Below are 18,614 nucleotides of genomic sequence, written 5' to 3' on the forward strand. Positions count from 1 at the left end.
ATTTGGGTAACAAATACTTAAATGGTAAGCTATGCGCTAACAAAAGAATTTGTTACCCGTAACATACTGTGAAGAGATTTGCTAACAAATGTATGTATTCTGTTAGAACAAGGCAGCATGCGATATTTGCCATTGGTTAGAGCGAGATAATCATTGAGCATTAAATAGCTATGTGTTACTTTTTTCCATAAATTATTCAAAATATGAATCTCTTTGAATTTTTTATTCCCGATAAAAATTGCGACCTGCATCCTGCCCGCTATTCGAAAAATGCACATACTAGATGCATCGGGCAATTGCTTCCCAAAGGCAGAATATCAAAGATTTCGTATTCAAAAAATTTGTGAAAGTTCTTCAAATATATAACTATAAAGCCTAGAAATTTCGCTTGAACCAATTATTTTTTCCCTCCCAAAAAAATCCTCTTAGCTTGAAGCAATTATTTTTTACATCCCAAAAAAATCCTCAAAAAAATCGATTTTTTGAAGCCTCTAAAGCAGGCTCCCCCGTTAACACTTGCCATTGTTCGTCCGCGAACTTCACTGTTCGGCAACACGAGAGAAATGAGATTTTGTGTGCACACAGCGCCATACACGACACACATGTATGCACACCAGAGAGCTGCAACGAGTATGATAAAATCAGAACAAACAGTCGTGCCAAAGACACAATCAAATCAATTCAGTTCAGCATAGACAACATTGTTGATCATTTCGAGTAGCCGCCAGCGTCAACTGATCTGATGTAACACAAACAATCTGTTCTTCGGCAATCACGATCGAGTAAACGGTATGGCTGCGTTCGGTTCCAAACGTATCATGTCAGTTCATAGCGTTGCGACGATTGTTTGAATTGATGTGAAACTTTGGGTAAACTATAAAGCGGCCTTTACACGGTCATACATGCTCGCGAACATGGCATGATGCAAAAGTTTGACGTTTTCGTTTACTCGGTCATGCATGTGCGTGAACTTCATTTTTGTTCAGCTTTCAACGAGTAAACATGGCACGCGCATTAGTGGCAGCTCTTCTGATTGAAGAAATTTTAGAAATGGAGGAAGAGGAAGAAATTGCAAAAGGTGGCAAGAAAAAACGAATTTGGGTGCAAGATTGGCGTAAGAAAAGACCAACACGCTCGCATACAAATTTGTTAAAAGAACTAGAAATATCTTGCCCAAAGCAATACAAAAACTTTCTTTGCATTCTTTTTCTTTCCAAAATTGTTCGTTCATGCGCGACACCATTCCTGCACGCTGTCTTTTTTCCGACTGAAAAAATACACTGCGTGCATCATGCAGCCCTTTACACGGTCACACATGTGTGACACACCAGCAGAAAAATTAAACAAGTTTAAAAACTTTGAACATGCGTGACAAGCATGTTTTTTCCCTTTACACGATACAACTTGGTGTGATGTCACACATGCTGTCACGCATGAGAGGAAAAATTTGAAAGATTTCTTGTGAGGCATATTTTGTGAGGCTATTCTTGCTCAAACCTCATAAGAAAAAAGCTAAAAAAAGTCACCACGTGAGGTAAAACGCTTTTTGCTGTCAAACAGCTGTTTTAATAAAAATAAACAAACACAAACACAAATGGATAATAAAGATATGTATGCGTCTGTGCTTGAGGGTGAAACAATCCCAATATGGGCACAACCGATTGTGCCGATTGTGCCCTTGAGAGAAAATTTATTTATTTATTTATATTTATTTTTATTTATTTATCTTTCCCCTTCTTTGTATCTGAAACATCCTGCGCGCTTGAAGGGAAATAAATTTCACTGCCCTTAACATCCATAATTAATTTCGAAATAAAGTGCAGAGCTCTAGACACACAGGACTGGCTCATAGAGAGCATATAACTATTACCAACGAATTTTTGGTAAGAGCAATGCCCGTAAAAATACAAACACGCCAGGAAACGCAGATCAAAAGGTATATTTGACTTCTGTACATCATGCGGCACCAATTCATTTATAAGTAATTTACATAGCGATTTTGGGAATCAAAATGTATTAATAAATGTTGTGTCCTGCATACTAAAAGGATCGCTTTTGTCTCGCAAACCCTTTAACACTTTCCTCCTACCGCCCGATTCCTCCTCCTCAACAATTGCCGCATATACAAATAATAGTTCCTCCATGCTAATTATAACACTCAATTCTCAATTAAAAAAAAAAAGTAAAATATTGATTTAAAACAAAACAAACACAGATGTTTTCTATTATGATGGCTGCTTTCACACGTCACAGATATTTGTGATAAAAGTGAGCATTTGAGATTTTGAATTTTCGCCAGAATAAGGTAACCCTCACTATAGTGAGAAACATCACTGTAGTGAGGTTGGTGACTTTTGTGAGGGCATGAGAATAGGGCTGTAATTTATCTATCTAATTTTCCTTCAAGAAACAATTGTTGATTTGATGTTTCTTCGCAAAACCAGGTTTGCCATATTCACATTTTACTGAAAAAAAGTATCAAAAATTAGTACTAGATTTCTTAAGAGCTGCGTACTAGCACAAGTAAATTTATCGCAGGAAAGTTTCTTGACCGTTTCTTAAGCGTTTTTTTGTATGAAGTTTTACGTTTCTTGAGATCTGCATACTAAGCTATAAATATATAAACTAGTTTTACTAGTTTGATTTAAGTTTTGATATTTTATATTATGAAAAATTATAATTGAAAAGTTAGATGTGTGCAAAACTACATACATATGCGTATTGAGTAATGGGAACATTGTTCACATGAAAACGAGAACAAAACGCTAGCCGCTCGTAGCGAAATACGATATTTCTGCCATTAGCGTTTGTATTCTATTTGTGTGCTTAGCCACTCTCAATCAATAATGCCATACAGTGCAAATATATTTTTATTTGGTGATTTCTTATATTTTTGAAAATATGTGTTCCCTCTATATAGCGCGTATTATTATTTTAATACATTTGCAGAGGCAACTTAGATTTTTAAAATTAAAAAAAAAACAATTATAGAAAAAAACCTCAATTCTTTGAAAATTTTGATAAAATAACTAAACTGAAAATATCACAAATATTAATATATATAAGTATATATATATTTAATATATATTTATATAAGCATTTACATTAAATGGAACTGCAATATGTTTAAACAAAATATATATTAGGGTCACAAGTATCTTTTTTTTATATATGCAGATATATAAAACTGCCTTGCATATGTACGTATAAAAAGAAAGAAAAGTTTTCCCAATTGTAGCTAAAATGAATTTTTACAACTGGCATCACCACCATTACTGTTCTACCGCTTGTACAGTGGTGTGGACAAAATAGGAAAAACCATAGGTGTTGTGAAGTTTTAAAATGTGCTGTTTTCTTATTAAATACAATTGTTTTTAGATACAAGTATAACTCATATAATTTTTCCTACCAGTGATTAGAATTTTCCACCATGCAAAGGTAAATATAAACAAATATTAATGCGAAACCTGCAAATTATGTTTACCTCTTTTTGTTCACACAACTGTACAATTTCGATATGAAGTAAACTTCCGCTCTTTATTTTGTGTACAATGTCAGTATTGCCGCAACCATTCTGCCAGAGATAAAGAGATCCCAACTCTCCTGTCACTGGAAATGTGAGAACCGCTCACCTACCGAACTTTGGCAGTTGACTGGATTGGGTAGGTTTTGACGTTTTGCAATTGGAATGACTGGGACGGCCAGATTGAAATTATACCAAAAATGTATGTGAACGGAGGAATTTGTTGCCGCTGTTCAAGATCGCTAATAAAAATTTAAAAGAAAATGCGAAATTTAAATATATTTCATGAAACGTTTTGTAATTTGATGCATAATAGAATTAATTTTCAATTACAAATTATTAAAAACATTTGATAATTGAGAACTAACAGGCTTAATTCACCTTTTTAAGTATTGAAAGATCAAAAGTCAGTTGTTTTAATATACCTGATTACTAACCAGGGATAATAGGATGCCCAACTTTCAAATGATAAACATATATCTAATTATATTTTTAGTGTCATAGCGGGTTTTCCCTTAAAGTGGTATTTTAGTCTGAAAATTGCGTGATAGAACAGTACCTTTTCATTTCATGTGTATTTTCTGGTTGAAAATCTATATACATATGTAGGTACATACATAGATCTGTTAGTCTAATAGTACTCAAAGGTATATAATTTTTTCGCTACCGAAATCAAGTTTAGCTTCCATTAACAACTATCAATAAAGTAATTTCTATTAGTATAGCTTTTAAATATAACATAAAACATTAAATCAACTTAATGATGATATAGAATTCTAATATAGCTAATGGAAAATTCTCAGTATTTATTGCTGCAATCTTATGTTTTAACAAAGTTTAATTTATCTATTAAAAGTATAAAACATACATTTATTCGTAATTTTCTTAGAAAATTCATGTTTCTAGTCCAAGTGCCTTTATTTAGTATCATCCATTGGTTCGGGCACCATAACTTTTCGAGACTTGAAAACTCTTACAGTATTGTCAGCACCGCCGGACACGATATACTTTGGATTTGACCAATCAATGTCCAATACTTTGTCTCCATGTCCAAGCAAATCGTAGAGCGGGGCCTTAGGGCTGCGAAAATATTTACAAAAAACATTGTTATTAAAACAGTTTTATTTAACTGTCGCTTGATTTTACCTTCTATAATCCCATAATTTATTTTGATTATCATAGGAACCAGATATAAATAAGTATTCCTCCGTTGAGGACCACATGACTGTTTGCACCCACTGACTGTGCCCAAAATATGTGTTACGAACAAGATTGCCCTCTAAAACAAATTAAAAATTGACTACTACATTTTTTGTTTGTGTACTACGATTTTTAAACTTACGGTTTGTACGTGGATCGTAAAGTCGTAAGTTTTTATCCGCTGATGCGGTTATAATGAGACGATTTAATTTTGAATAACTTGCATCAAATATCGATTTATTCGAAGAAATTTCTGATTTAATTCCTTCGAGATGTAAGTCCCAAATTTTCAAAGTATGATCCCAACTTCCTGTTAAAACTGTCTCAGCGTCCATCCATTGTACAGAAGATATACATTCGCGATGACCTTGCAGAGTAATATCAGGAACCTTCAAACATTTAATTAATTTTTTTTAGTATAAAGTAAGATGCAATATTATTGCTTCAGTTTTCTTACCCTTGTTGTACCACTTTCTTTTTGTCTCTTAAATGTTCCTTCACAACCTTCATTAATTTCTAATTGAAATAATTGAACAATATTTTAACAATATTCACTTCACGCGTTATATGAAATATTTTAGTACCTGCCGACCATATTTTTAACATTGTGTCCCAACTGCCTGTAGCAAGCTTTGTTTTATCCGGACTAACATCAACACAATCTATACCCCGCTCATGTCCTTTACATATCGAGACACATTCAACAGAATTCGTCCCAACCAACCACTCCCACAACATCGCCGTCTGATCTTGTGAACATGAAACGAATTTTCCGCGTTGATCATCAACCGATATCCAAGCAACTGCCTTTAGTGGCTGTGTATGGCCAGGTATGGTTAATACATGTTTGCCTTTTACCGTCCATATGTTTATGGTATTATCATAACATCCGGTTAATATCCATTTGTCACAGGCTTTTACAGCGGAAACCCAATCATCATGTAAAAGACAGTCCTGAGGTTCTGGTGCGGGAAAACGTTCAACATACTCAATGTCAATAGTATCTTCAAAAGAAAACTCTTTTTCTCGTATGTGATCACACAAACGACCACGCAAATATTCATCAAACACTATGAAGTCTAATTCAATTGGTGCCTTGTATTCACTATTATTCAGAGCTGCTTGCTCTAGTAAAGTATTTACAAATGTATTTAAGTCTGCGGTGGTTACGCTTCCTTCTATTGTGTACGGAACATCTGGTACGGCAAAGCTAAAATTTACTATTTTAACAACGTTTTTTGTCATGTATGATTCGTTTATTACTTACTGCTCTTGTTTAGTTTTAAGCCGCACCTGCACTTGACCTTCGCCATTTTCTACTTCCATTATCTTGAAGCTTTTTAAATTTTATTCCAAAAACTTACAGTTTAATGTTTTTAATCATATATTTCTTGTGAAATATATTAATATAAAGTTTTATCAAAAAGAGGTTTTTGGCACAAAAAGTCACGCCGATTTCATTTTATTGTGACAATTCAATGATACACACATGTTATTTAAAACGTCAAACAAATGGTGTGCTTGAGTGTGTGATTGATATACAGTCCTATTCTCATGCCCTCACAAAAATCAACACACTCGCTATTGTGAGGCTTTTGTCACTAGCGAGGTATACCGTATGCTGACGTGATTTCAAAAGCTAAATGGTCACAAATACCTTAAAAATTTGTAATGTGTGAAAGCAAACCTCGCAATACAAAATCGGTTGTGTTTGTTTTGATAATTTCAATATTTTTAAAGAAATTTGCAATTATTTTATTGAAAAACTATAGAATGGAGGAACTATTCTTTCAAAGGCGTCATCTATTATAAACACAAGTATTTGTCTATTACAATAAATATGTAACTTACAGTGTTTGTACATTTTACTTCCTCCAAGTATGAATAAAAACACATATACATATTTATGTTTAAATAATTTAGAGAAATATTAATTACAAATATATATATAATACATTCGCGGATAAAAAGATATTTATGTTAAATTAATAACCTGTAATGCTGCAGCTGCTCCTGAGTTTTTCTTTCATATTTTGAAATCCTAAAAAGAAATGAAATTATTATGTGTATATGCATCAAATTTAATAGATTTTTAGAATTCCTAACTTTTCTTGATTGTCCATGTCTTGTTGTTTTTGTAAAATAACTGGTTCACAGCAAAGTGCGTTTCACCTCATATGGTGAGTGTTTTTTTCTTGTGAGGTTTGAGCAAGAATAACCTCACAAAATAAACCTCACCAACCAGTTGTGAGGTTTTCTCAGAATAGGACTGTAAAATATTGAAATGAGTATTAAATATCATATGTAAAAGGATGATATAAAATAGTCTATTATTTGTTGTATGCAGAACTCGTGATAAATTATCAAACAATTTTGATATTTTAAACTTGTTTTATTTAAATGCTACCTTTAAACAGTTTGAAATGCTTTAATTAAAATTAAATATTGAATTGACCGTATGTTTAGTAATGTTTAGAGTAAAATATTATTTGAATTATTGAATTTCCATTCGGAGTTGAACTGCTATATTCGCATGCTCTATATTTTTTATTCAAATTTCAATGCGGGCATTAGGCTAGGTTAGTCTGTTCGGCTAATAAGCCAAGCATAGACAAATTTTTCAGGACGATAACGCTGACGCGAATTTCAATATATTATGCGGCCCCACTCATAAGGGAACTGTGAGACGGCATTTCAAGCTCTTTACGTACAGCTGCAACCGAAACCATTGGTTTTCGGATAATGCAAAACAACAGCTGGTACGACGAGGAGTGCAGCGTCGCAGCGGAGAGAAAAGACTGCCTACCTCGCAACGTTAGGATCGACCCCAACACGTGTGGATGGGATAGATACCGAGAGTTGAGTTTACTATTAGATACACTCCAGCAGGCGCTCACCCAAGTAAGATATGCCAATTTCTTCACCAACTTATATAGGTCGTTTGAAAAAGGAAATGTCGAATGAGCGTTTGGTATACAACTGTGATTAATCTTGCTTTGAAGTAGATAAAATCCTGCACCCTCAATATTGAGAAATTCGCCCGCGACTGTAATGAATACATACAGCCGCCCAATAAAATCTACATAAACCCCTGGAAGCTGTAGTTCTTGGGCATCTGCGCACAATGGAACAACAAAATTTATACCAAACGGATTCCAATTAGAGTAAAAAGGTAATTTTTCATTTGTTTGTATGTATTAAACATATTTCATAAAACCCAAATTCAAAACACAGAAAAGTCTACGTACTCTTAACAAAAACGTATTTTCAACAAAAATAAATGTAATAATAATCTTTAAATCAATATTTAGTTGGACCACCTTTGCTCTGAAGTACAGCGGTTAATCTGTTTTTCATTGAAAAAAACTATAATATATTTTTTTGTATTATATAATCTTTAGATATAAGATCCCATTCTTGGAGTAGTGCATTTTTAAGGTCCTGCGTATTTTTTATTGTATTTTTTCTGATGCGACGATCTAGTTCTAGTACGGAGCCGCCCCCATGTTTGACTGTAGGAACCAAGTTTTTTGACAACAGTGCTTCTCTGATTTTGCGCCATATTTTTGTTTTCCATCGCAGCCAAACAAGCTCCACCAATATATTTGGTAGCAAAATCACCACGTTTTTTGTTTATTTATTGTATTAATAAACGACTGAAAAAGATAATGGAGGAATACGAAAGCTTCCTGAAAATGAAGTAATCCGAACCTCAGGATGAGAGCAGAAACCAGAGCAATTCCCAAAAAGGAAATCGCTCAATCACAGAACTGCAAGGTACTCTGCCCAAAAAACCTAGGCGGAGTCAAGGGAAACATAGCAACTCAACAACGACAAGGCATTTCTGCGATGTAGCCAGAGATAGCCTACAAAAGTAGCCATCATAGGCAGAAACTCCTTCTCTCCTATCACAATAAAGAAACGATTGGTGGAGATCGGCGCCAGATTGTCAAGTATAAGTTAAGCTTTGTACTCGACAAGCGCGTCCTCACCCGGAGTTTGACTTCTCGGAAATCCTTAGGGGTTACAGGGTCATCAAGTGCGCGGACCAGGCCTCTTTAGATTTCTTGACAGGTAGTGTTGCTAAAATCAGCAACGTCTTTGTAGGCCTCTAATTGAGGCTTTTACCCGCCAAAAACTCCTGAGCTGCATCAAGCTGCAGAATAAAACTATACCTGGTATAGATGAGTGGCAGCTGATTAAGGAGAAGAAACCTAATAAAGCAAGTAGACCAATTCTGATGGCCATTTGTGAGGAATCCATAGAGGCTCTTACGAAGACTGACTGTAAAATCAGCTTCGGCATTCGCAAGGCCAGGTTGAAAATCTTCCAAGGCGACAAAGCGGCTGATGAAGGCGACACGGAAGAGGTCGACGGCGCCACTGGCTGGGTAAGGATTCTGGACATCGAGGAAACCCGAGATGTACAACAATCTAAGATGTGTACAGATAAACCTGCAGCACTCGAAGCAGGGATAATGGGATGCCCAACTTATTCTAGTGTGAGAGCGCCTCAAAATAAGCGTTTTTTATAACATTTTCCATTATGGCCAGATCAAACAAAATAAGAATTTTTGGGCATTTTAAATTAAAACACCCAACATTTATTACGATTGCAAATTATTACATATTGGACTTTTAATATATGACGTAACTACTTAAATCCTTTTTTATGATTTTTGGTATATTAAAACAACTGACTTTTGATCTTTCAATACTTAATAAGGTGAATTAAGCCTGTTAATTCTCAATTATCAAATGTTTTTAATCATTTGTAATTGAAAATTAATTCTATTATGCATCAAATTACAAAACGTTTCATGAAATATATTTAAATTTCGCATTTTCATTGATTTTCATTGTTTTAAATTTTTATTAGCGATCTTGAACAGCGGCAACAAATTCCTCCGTTTACATATATTTTTGGTATAATTTCAATCTGGCTGTCCCAGTCATTCCAATTGCAAAACGTCAAAACCTACCCAATCCAGTCAACAGTTCGGTAGGTGAGCGGTTCTCAAATTTCCAGTGAAAGGAGAGTTGGGGATCTCTGTATGAAGTGCGGAACACATAGAGTGCGACACACTGCAAACTACATCTGTCAAATATTAAAATCACACGTTCTTATGGACACTGTTATTTTGACAGCTGCAGGACTACACGACTGCAGGCCGACAGTTGTCGTCAGGAATAAAGGGATGTCCAACTTATTCCAGTGTGAGAGCGCTTCAAAATTAGCGTTTTTTGTAACATTTTCCATTATGACCAGATTGAACAAAATAATAATTTTTGGGCATTTAAATTGAAACACCCAACATTAGCACGAATAAAAATTACTATATAGTGGTTATTTATTATATGGAGAAACTATTTAAATCTTTTTAAAGTATATTAGAACAACTGACTTTTGATCTTTCAATACCCAATAAGAGGATTTAAGCTTGTTAGCTCTCAATCATTAAATGGTTTTAATCATTTTCCATTGAAAATAATATTATGATGCTTCAAATTACGAAACGTTTCATCAAATGCCTTTAAATTTTACAAATTTATTTAATTTTCATTGTTTTACATATTGGATAAGTGGACTTGAACGATGCAACAAATCCCTCCGTTTACATATTTTTTTGGTAACATTTCAATCTGGTCGTCCCTCTTTTCCAAAACCTACTGAACTCGATTAGCTGTCAAAGTTCAGCAGATTTTGACGTTTAGCAGTTGTTCTCTCACTTCCAGTGAGAGAGGAGTTGGACATCTCTTTATCTCTGGTTGTCGTTCTCGCTAACTTCAATATCCTCCTATATTTGCCAACGACAGTAGAGTTGACAGTAGAATGGATGATAGAAAGAGGAGGTAGAGTGGTGATGCCACTAATATGTAAAATGTAAATTCACAGCTCTAACAAACTTATTTACAAATAAAAGCATAAAATAGCTCTATTATAGCTCTATTATATCATTTGTAATAACAATTGATAATTTACAACAAATAAATATACCTTTTTACTTTTTTTTGCATACAAATTTTCACTTTGAACAAAATATTAAAATTTCATTGAAGTGCAAGGTATTAGTATGGCCACAACGAAATTGTGTACATGCAAAATGGACAACTGCGTTGTTTTGTGTACATGCCGGCCATTGTTATGTTGTTGCTTCTCACAAATGTATATGTAGTAAGATGCACAACGACGTTTTTAGTTCACTGTCGTGCTGCTGCAGTCTGTCGCGCTCTATGTTTTCCGCACTTGACAACCCTCATAAACGAGAATGGCATAGACATCAATCTAATACAGGAGCCCTGGGTTAATGAAGACACCATTAAAGGGCTAAACAGCAGCAACTGTAACATTTATTACACACGAAACAAAGGTAAACCAAGGGCATGCATTCTTATTGATAAGCAGTATAAATGCATTCCTTTGTCCTAATTACAGCACAGCAGATATCACTGTGGTAAAGGTTGGTACGCAGCTCTCAAGTAATTGCTCAAGAAAAAAATTACATTATTTCTCAAGTAATTTTGACAGCTGGTTACGCATTGTGAATGATCTACATTAGAAGAGCAAGAGAGAATAAACAAAGAAAACAAACTTTGTGCGTAATATGTATGTGTGTATGTGTATGGTAACATAAATATTCTCATTGAGATTTAAGAAATGTTGTTGATGATTGGTAGGTTTTATACAACATTTAAAAATGGAATATACTTCATAATAATGATTTCAACTAATTTAGGATGAATTTGACGATTACTTCGAATTTCCTTCAAGAAACAATTGTTGATTTGATGTTTCTTCGCAAAACCAGGTTTGCCTTTAGTACTGCTGCTTAGTACGCAGCTCTCAAGAAACGTAAAAACTTCATATAAAAAAACGCTTGAGAAACGGTCAAGATACTTTCCTGCGACAAACTTACTTGTGCTAGTACGCAGCTCTCAAGAAATCTAGTACCAATTTTTGATACTTTTTTCAGTAAAATGTGAATATGGCAAACCTTGTTTTGCGAAGAAACATCAAATCAACAATTGTTTCTTGAAGGAAATTCGAAGTAATCGTCAAATTCATCCTAAATTAGTTGAAATCATTATTATGAAGTATATTCCATTTTGAAATGTTGTATAAAACCTACCAATCATCAACAACATTTCTTAAATCTCAATGAAAATATTTATGTTACCATATACATACACACATATGTACATATTACGCACAAAGTTTGTTTTCTTTGTTTATTCTCTCTTGCTCTTCTAATGTAGATCATTCACAATGCGTAACCAGCTGCCAAAATTACTTGAGAAATAATGTATTTTTTTTCTTGAGCAATTACTTGAGAGCTGCGTACCAACCTTTAGGGTGGAACATAATTTCTTCTTGGTCTCAGCCTACATGGTCACCGACGAGGACATACCACCGGCACCACTTATAAGACTATGTAGTAGAGGACAACAGAAAGGAAGATGTCCTAATAGGGTGTGATGCAAACGCAAGGCATACCGTATGTGGTAACTCCAGTATAAACACCAGAGGTGAGTCGCTCTTTCAGTATATTTTGAATAGCAATTTAAGTATATGCAACAAGGGCGATAAGCCAACTTTTATTTTCCCAAGCTCTGATAGGTTTCCAGGAAGTGCACAGACATAGACAGTCTGGTTGTGGATAACTGGAAGGTGTCCGATGAGCCTTCCATGTTGGATCACTCCTGGATACTCTTCAGCATTTCGCGAGAAATACAGCACTCATCTCAAAAATCGGAACCCTAGAAGAACAGCGTGGGAGAAATTTATTTAAGTTATAGCAACAAAATGCCTTGAAAAAGGAGGCAATAAGAGCATATGTAATCCTCAGGAACTAGATTAAGAAGTAGAGGAGTTAGAAAAAGTCTTAAAACAACTTTCAATAAATCCACTCCGCTAACAGTTCGGAAAAAGAGAAAGTCTCTTCCTTGGTGGAACAGTGAGCTCAAGAATTTGAGAACGCAACTAAGAAAGGCTTTTAATGAGAGTTTTAGAACCAAAATCTGGCAACCATATAAAGATATCATGAAAAAATACAAAAAAGCAGTCAGGAAAGCTAAAACTGACTCATGGGGATCTTTCTGCACATCGATAGAAAGTTGCAGAGAAACCGCAAGGCTGAGTAAAATGCTATCCAAAAAACATACCAATACTGCCTACATGAAGGCGGAAGGAAATGATTGGACCTCCTCTGCAAAAGAGTCTCTGGAGGTACTTATCAAAACGCACTCCCCTGGGAGTCAGCAAATGTCTTTAACGAAGGTTCAACCAGAACCACCGGCTAACGCAGCTGATTACCGTGGCCAGATAGTAGACAGAAGTAAAATCAAATACGCCATAAATAGTTTCTCACCATTTAAAGCGGCAGGTCCAGACGGAATTATGCCCATAATGCTGCAAAAGCTGGAAGAACCAATGGTTCTAAGGCTTGAAAATATATACAAAGTTAGTATTCAACTGTCTTAGATCCCAAGAAGTTGAAAAATAATTAAAGTGGTGTTCCTTTCAAAACCAGGCAAAAGAACACACGATAATGCCAAGGATTTTAGACCTATAAGAGACCTATTCTTTATGCTGAAGGTTCTAGAAAGGCTAATGGACTTACATATAAAAACAATCATGGCGGATAAGTTATCGAAGTCCCAACATGCGTACATAAAGGCCGATCAACCGAAACTGCCACTCACGTGTGATAAGTGTAATTGAAAAATCACTACACTACAAACAATCCATCATGGATGCATTTTTTGATATAGAGGAAGCCTTCAATAATATATGTGATGTGATTTGGCCTCCCAGAAGCTGCGAGTTAACTCCGTTGGACTATTTTCTGTGAGGAGCTGTTAAAGATAAATGTTAGGCCAACCATCCAGAAACAATTCAAGATCTAAAGTACGAGATTCAAGCTGCTGTAGCTGCCATAAGGCCTGAAACCATCGAGAAAGTACTCCAAAATTGGGTGGATTGGATAAGCTACTGTAAACTCAGCCGTGATGGACATTTGTCCAAAATTGTTTTCCACAAATAAATTTCATAAAACAACCTTTTAAATAAATGTTAGACCTTTGAAAAATATCAAGCCGTTTTTTATTCTTTATTGACTTTTTAAATTTAAAATTTTATATGGCCCACCCGTTAGAAGCAAGCGCTATCATTAATTCTTTGACACATGGCGGCATAGACAACACTGTGTGCAGATGGATATAATCGCTGCTTGAGAATAGAAAGGTTATAGCATTACGGCGCTGCAACACAAACAAGTTATGTGAGTAGAGGGACTCCTCAAGGAGGGGCTCTCTTTCCGCTTCTATGGGTTGTAGCGCTGAACAAAATATTACTCCAATTAAACGGTGGAGGAATGAAAGCAGTAGTATATGCTGACGATGGTGTTGTTGGTATCAGGAATGTTTCCTTCAACAGTCAGTGAGATTATGGAAAGAGCACTACGGAGGTTAAACCTATGGGCTAAGAACAATGGACTAGGTTCACAAGCAGAACCAAAATCTCCCAGTTTCAATTTCCAGTACTAAACACTTTACAGTACAACACTTTCTTTATTCCCCAAAGCTAAATACTTGGGGGTGGAGACTGACACCAAAATGTTCTGGAAAATAAATATAGAAAAAGGAAAAATAAAGCATATATGGCCTACTATACTTGCAAGGGAATCGTCAGAAAGAGCTGGGGCCTTAAACCTAGTATAATCATGTGGATGTATACGGCTGTCATAAGACCCATACTTAAATATGGAGCTCTGGTATGATGGCCAGCGCTAAAGAAACAATACAACATTAGGAAATTAAATGGAATACTAAGAGCAGCATGTGCAGGTGTTACAGGTGCAATCAAGTCATGTCCGACTGACGCGCTCAATGTGGTCCTGCGTCAACTACCTATAGACATTCACAAAATAGCAAGATGTTCTGCAATAAGAATAAAAGTATTGGGTGGTTGGAATCAGCAGAGCTATGTACATAGTGATATCCTAAACCAGCTCAATGTTAATAAATCAGACTACATTCTCCCAATGCTGAATTTCAATAGACACTTCCAGATGAGGATACCCTCTAGACGAGAATGGAAAAGGCTTGATTTATATACTTTTCGTTAGATTAGAATTCCTAATTATTGTTTAAATGGTTGATTTTGGATGTCCTACTAGTTTTTCTATCTCACTTAGAGATTTGTTGTCTTTTTGATAATTGATAACTAGTTGCCGCACTTCAATACTAATTTCTTTACTCATTGTAAAAAAATAACACAGAGAAAATATTAAAAGTAAGGAAGCTTATTTATAGATAACGGAATACAGTTAGTTAGTTAGTTGGTAGAACTGCCGGTATGCAGGATTGCATTTTATTCACATTTCAGAGCTGCCGTATGTAGACTTTTCCGTGTTTTGAAATCAGTTTTTATTAAATGTTTTTAATAAATACAAACAACTGGAAAAATATTAGTCAAAATATCTTTTTACTTTTGATTGTAACTCGCTTGGTATGAATTTTGTTTTTCCATTGTGCACCGATCGCCCAGAACTACATACACTTTCCAAGGGTGTATGTAGACTTTATTATGCGACTGTATGTACATATGTATACGTGTGAAATAATAATATGAATTTAAATATTAATGCCTGCTGTAAACGCGTATCACCTATCAACCATTCGAATGCCCTTTTTTGTGGTTATCACTATTATCGGAACTAAAAGAAATAAAAACAGAACACAATAAAAATGCTTTGTAACGCCAGGTACATAAAGCCACAATCAACAATAATAAAGTATTGCTAATCACTTTGCGCACATTTTTCACTTACACTAAATGTTATTGTACTTGTACATTTTTAAATAACATGGAGCCCAATCGCATTAACCCTCTTTTTTGAACCACCAATTGGAAGAAGGGAATAATTACAAAAAGTTCGAACTGAGATAATTAGAAAAACCTGATTTACTCTCAACGTATAGATCAAATACCCATGATATCTTAAAATTAAATGTAGTAAACATTATTGCCGATAATATGCTGTAAAAAAATATTTTATGTAAAGAAAAACAAAAGTTAGGGTAGTTTAAAATTCTTGGAATTATTCCCTTTTTCCAATTTATGAAAATAAAGACACAAATATTAAAGAATATTAGCATTTATTATATTAATAACATAGAAAAGATATTGTATTAATCCTCATCTACATATATCAGCACCATCCAATGTGGTTGTGGGCCAAGTCAAAATCAAATCATAAAACGTCTTATACTCTTCAGGAATATATGGTATGATTTTTCGCACATCATTCATCTTTTTTTCGTTTATGGGTAGTTTTGACCGGTATGCTTTTTCGTCAGGTATTTTAGGAATAGTTCTTGATTTTCGGAGCAAAACAGATGTCTTTACAAATCTGTCAATGAACAGGTTAATTAATCTTTAGTACCACTATTGTACTCAAAATGCTTATATTTCGATATTTTAAAAGTTGTACTTTTATCATCCTCGCACCGGAAAGTATTGATATATTTTATCAAAACGATTGATTGATACGAGGGTCAAAAAAAACTTTATGAGTGTGTTGTTCCTATTGTGCCCTCCGCAAGCATCGCTAAAAACGTGTAGTTCTTTGATTTTAGGATCCATTTTCTGTATCATCATCCATAATAGACTACAAACTTCATCTGGACTCGTTTAGCTTCTCCCTCTTGATAAGCATAGAAATGTGCCTGGTTTGTTTTTAAATCGTGAACGCAAAACACGTACAGCCATAGTTTTCTAAAGTAAAACATTTCTTGAACAGGAATCTTTGGCAAAGGTATGTTCTGCATACGAGTATAATCAAAAACTATAGCGCCTACATCGTCTCACTCATTGCATAAAGTCAATATTTCTTTTTGTTTATTATACAACTTTTTCGCTCGTTTCACATGTACCGTTTTCTCAGCCACAGCTACTCTCTTTGCATTATCATTAAGTGAAGTACTTTTTATTTTGGATTCTAGCTCTTCACAGACAGAGCAAACGTCGACTTGTGGCCGCCCAAATCTATAGTCGAAATTTTGTTTAAAATATGTCCTATAGTAATCATATTTCACAACATCTTTATATTGGGGGTAGTCCTTGGAAAAAAGCTCATTCAGTAAGCTATTTCCTCGATTACGATGTTTACCACCCTGATCTTCTGGGGGTTTACCTTCGGTGATAAGACGAGTAAATCGGAATATATGTTTATTTTTCACAGCGTATAATAAGGAGAATGCTTCACGACATACTTTTATCTTTTCAGTATTTTTCATGGCAAAGTAATGAAAGCTACTCTCACGGTTTTTTTTATTCTCATTGTTCGATTGGCGGCGGCGGGCTATATTTGAGCGTTCAATAAGGCTCATAAGACACATGTCTTGCTCATTTTTGGGTCGTCCATTATAAACTGTATCCATTATTGCTTGTCTATCTATATTACTGAACTGATGAGTGCACTTTTTTTTGAATTTACAATCACGTTCTTTATTGCTTTTTGCCTCTACTAACCTCCCTGTGTTTGTACTTGTGAACGATTGACCCAATAGACGCTGTGTTTTTTTTATGTTCTTTTTATAAAGGAGAAAATTATGTATCCTTCTTTTCTTCGTTTTTGGAATGTTAATCTCATCATCAGATGATTGGTTCTCAGTTGACATTGTTCTTTCTTTTTTTAAATAATCACAACAACCCGCACCACAAACGTTTGTATTCAAGGTCAAGTGTCAACTAAATAACTAGTAAACAAAACAAAATCGCGATGATCTAATAGCCCTGGAAGAAAGAAATAAATCCATGTGAATTGGTTACTCCCGTCTTGTATGGTTCATACCTTAAAATTTGGATTTCTCTTACCCGCGTATATGACATTAAGCAATAAACTGCAAAAGTTGAGCCATCATCAGGGAGCAGTTGAACTCATATCTTGCGAACACAATAAAAAATTGTGCAGTATGGCAGAAGTATGACTTGTTAAAATAATACGCCTCTGACATCCTCAGCGCCTGTGGAGAGATTGTTCTCTTTCGCAGGAATTATCAATAGCGCCAGAAGAAATGCTTTGAACGATTTTTCATTTGAAAAATTAGTATGTATTGTTAAAAGCAAATAATTGAATGGTTGAAATTATTAAAATATTGTTAAATTTGTTTGTTTAAATTTTTGTTGAATTATTGTAATGACTATATTTTGTTATTATTTATTTATTTATTGTTTTATTAATTTAATTAAAAAAAATTATTATTTCACCATATGATTTATAAATAACAATAAATTTATTTTTTTTTTAATTAATGGAATATTAATTGCCATTTAATCCACTTTAATCCAAATTAATCAAAATTTTTAATCTAACTAAGTTTTTGATTAAATTTTTTTAATCTGTAAATACATTTTTAAAACTAAATTAATTCCCTTTAATCATGACTAAATTTTGATTAAATTAATTTTCAATCATTAATTAATCAACGAATTGCGAAAAAAATTTATAATCGAATTAATTAAAAAAATATATTAATTCAACTGATTATTAATTTTAATCCCTTTTTAACAGCTCTGCCTACTACTACGCTACTTGCATTCGGTACACATATGTATGTACAAACATAATTATACCATTTATTCACCGCCTTTTTGTCTTTTGTATTCGCGGCTATGTATGTATAAAGCGCTATCTGGCAATACTATGCATTTAAGTATAAATAGATATTTATTTCAATAGTATTTCGGCTTTACTGATAGTACTAAATAAGTAAGCATGTTCAAGGATATTTGAACATATTGCTGAGGGAAAGAAATTATTATTTAAAATTAGTGGACGTTATATGGATATTAGGGTGTCCGTTATTTACCAAATTGATTATTTTTG

The 18,614-nt window shown here is 34.3% G+C and overlaps 2 protein-coding genes across 2 annotated transcripts in view; both read right to left on the reverse strand.

The window, feature by feature from the left end:
• Window positions 1–4,300: 4,300 nt before the first annotated feature.
• Window positions 4,301–6,192, reverse strand: LOC120769322 (ribosome biogenesis protein WDR12 homolog). Its single transcript, XM_040096273.1, has 6 exons — window positions 5,991–6,192; window positions 5,308–5,933; window positions 5,181–5,239; window positions 4,866–5,112; window positions 4,670–4,802; window positions 4,301–4,603 (listed from the first exon to the last, which is right to left on the reverse strand). The coding sequence occupies exons 1-6, from the start codon at window positions 6,047–6,049 to the stop codon at window positions 4,441–4,443; spliced, it is 1,287 nt and encodes a 428-aa protein (XP_039952207.1). The 5' UTR covers window positions 6,050–6,192; the 3' UTR covers window positions 4,301–4,440.
• A 492-nt stretch (window positions 6,193–6,684) lies between these two features.
• Window positions 6,685–18,614, reverse strand: part of LOC120768264 — an 85,386-nt gene continuing 73,456 nt past the window's right edge. The window contains exons 3-4 of the mRNA XM_040094862.1: window positions 6,830–6,992; window positions 6,685–6,764 (exon numbers count right to left, since the gene is read on the reverse strand). Of these exons, the coding sequence (XP_039950796.1) occupies window positions 6,897–6,992 (96 nt within the window). The 3' untranslated portion in view covers window positions 6,685–6,764; window positions 6,830–6,896. The remainder of the gene's footprint in view (window positions 6,765–6,829; window positions 6,993–18,614) is intronic.

The sequence above is a fragment of the Bactrocera tryoni genome, chromosome 2 (genome assembly GCF_016617805.1).
Source record: "Bactrocera tryoni isolate S06 chromosome 2, CSIRO_BtryS06_freeze2, whole genome shotgun sequence".
Taxonomy (NCBI): domain Eukaryota; kingdom Metazoa; phylum Arthropoda; class Insecta; order Diptera; family Tephritidae; genus Bactrocera; species Bactrocera tryoni.

Bases quoted from the DNA above. Each gene is read 5' to 3' on its own strand.
- LOC120769322 (XM_040096273.1), bottom strand. From the start codon at position 6,049: ATGGAAGTAGAAAATGGCGAAGGTCAAGTGCAGGTGCGGCTTAAAACT. The intron at 5,240-5,307 runs GTACTAAAATAT...TATTTCAATTAG, and splicing joins GTTAAAAATATGGTCGGCAG to AAATTAATGAAGGTTGTGAA. The intron at 4,604-4,669 runs GTAAAATCAAGC...ATATTTTCGCAG, and splicing joins AAATTATGGGATTATAGAAG to CCCTAAGGCCCCGCTCTACG.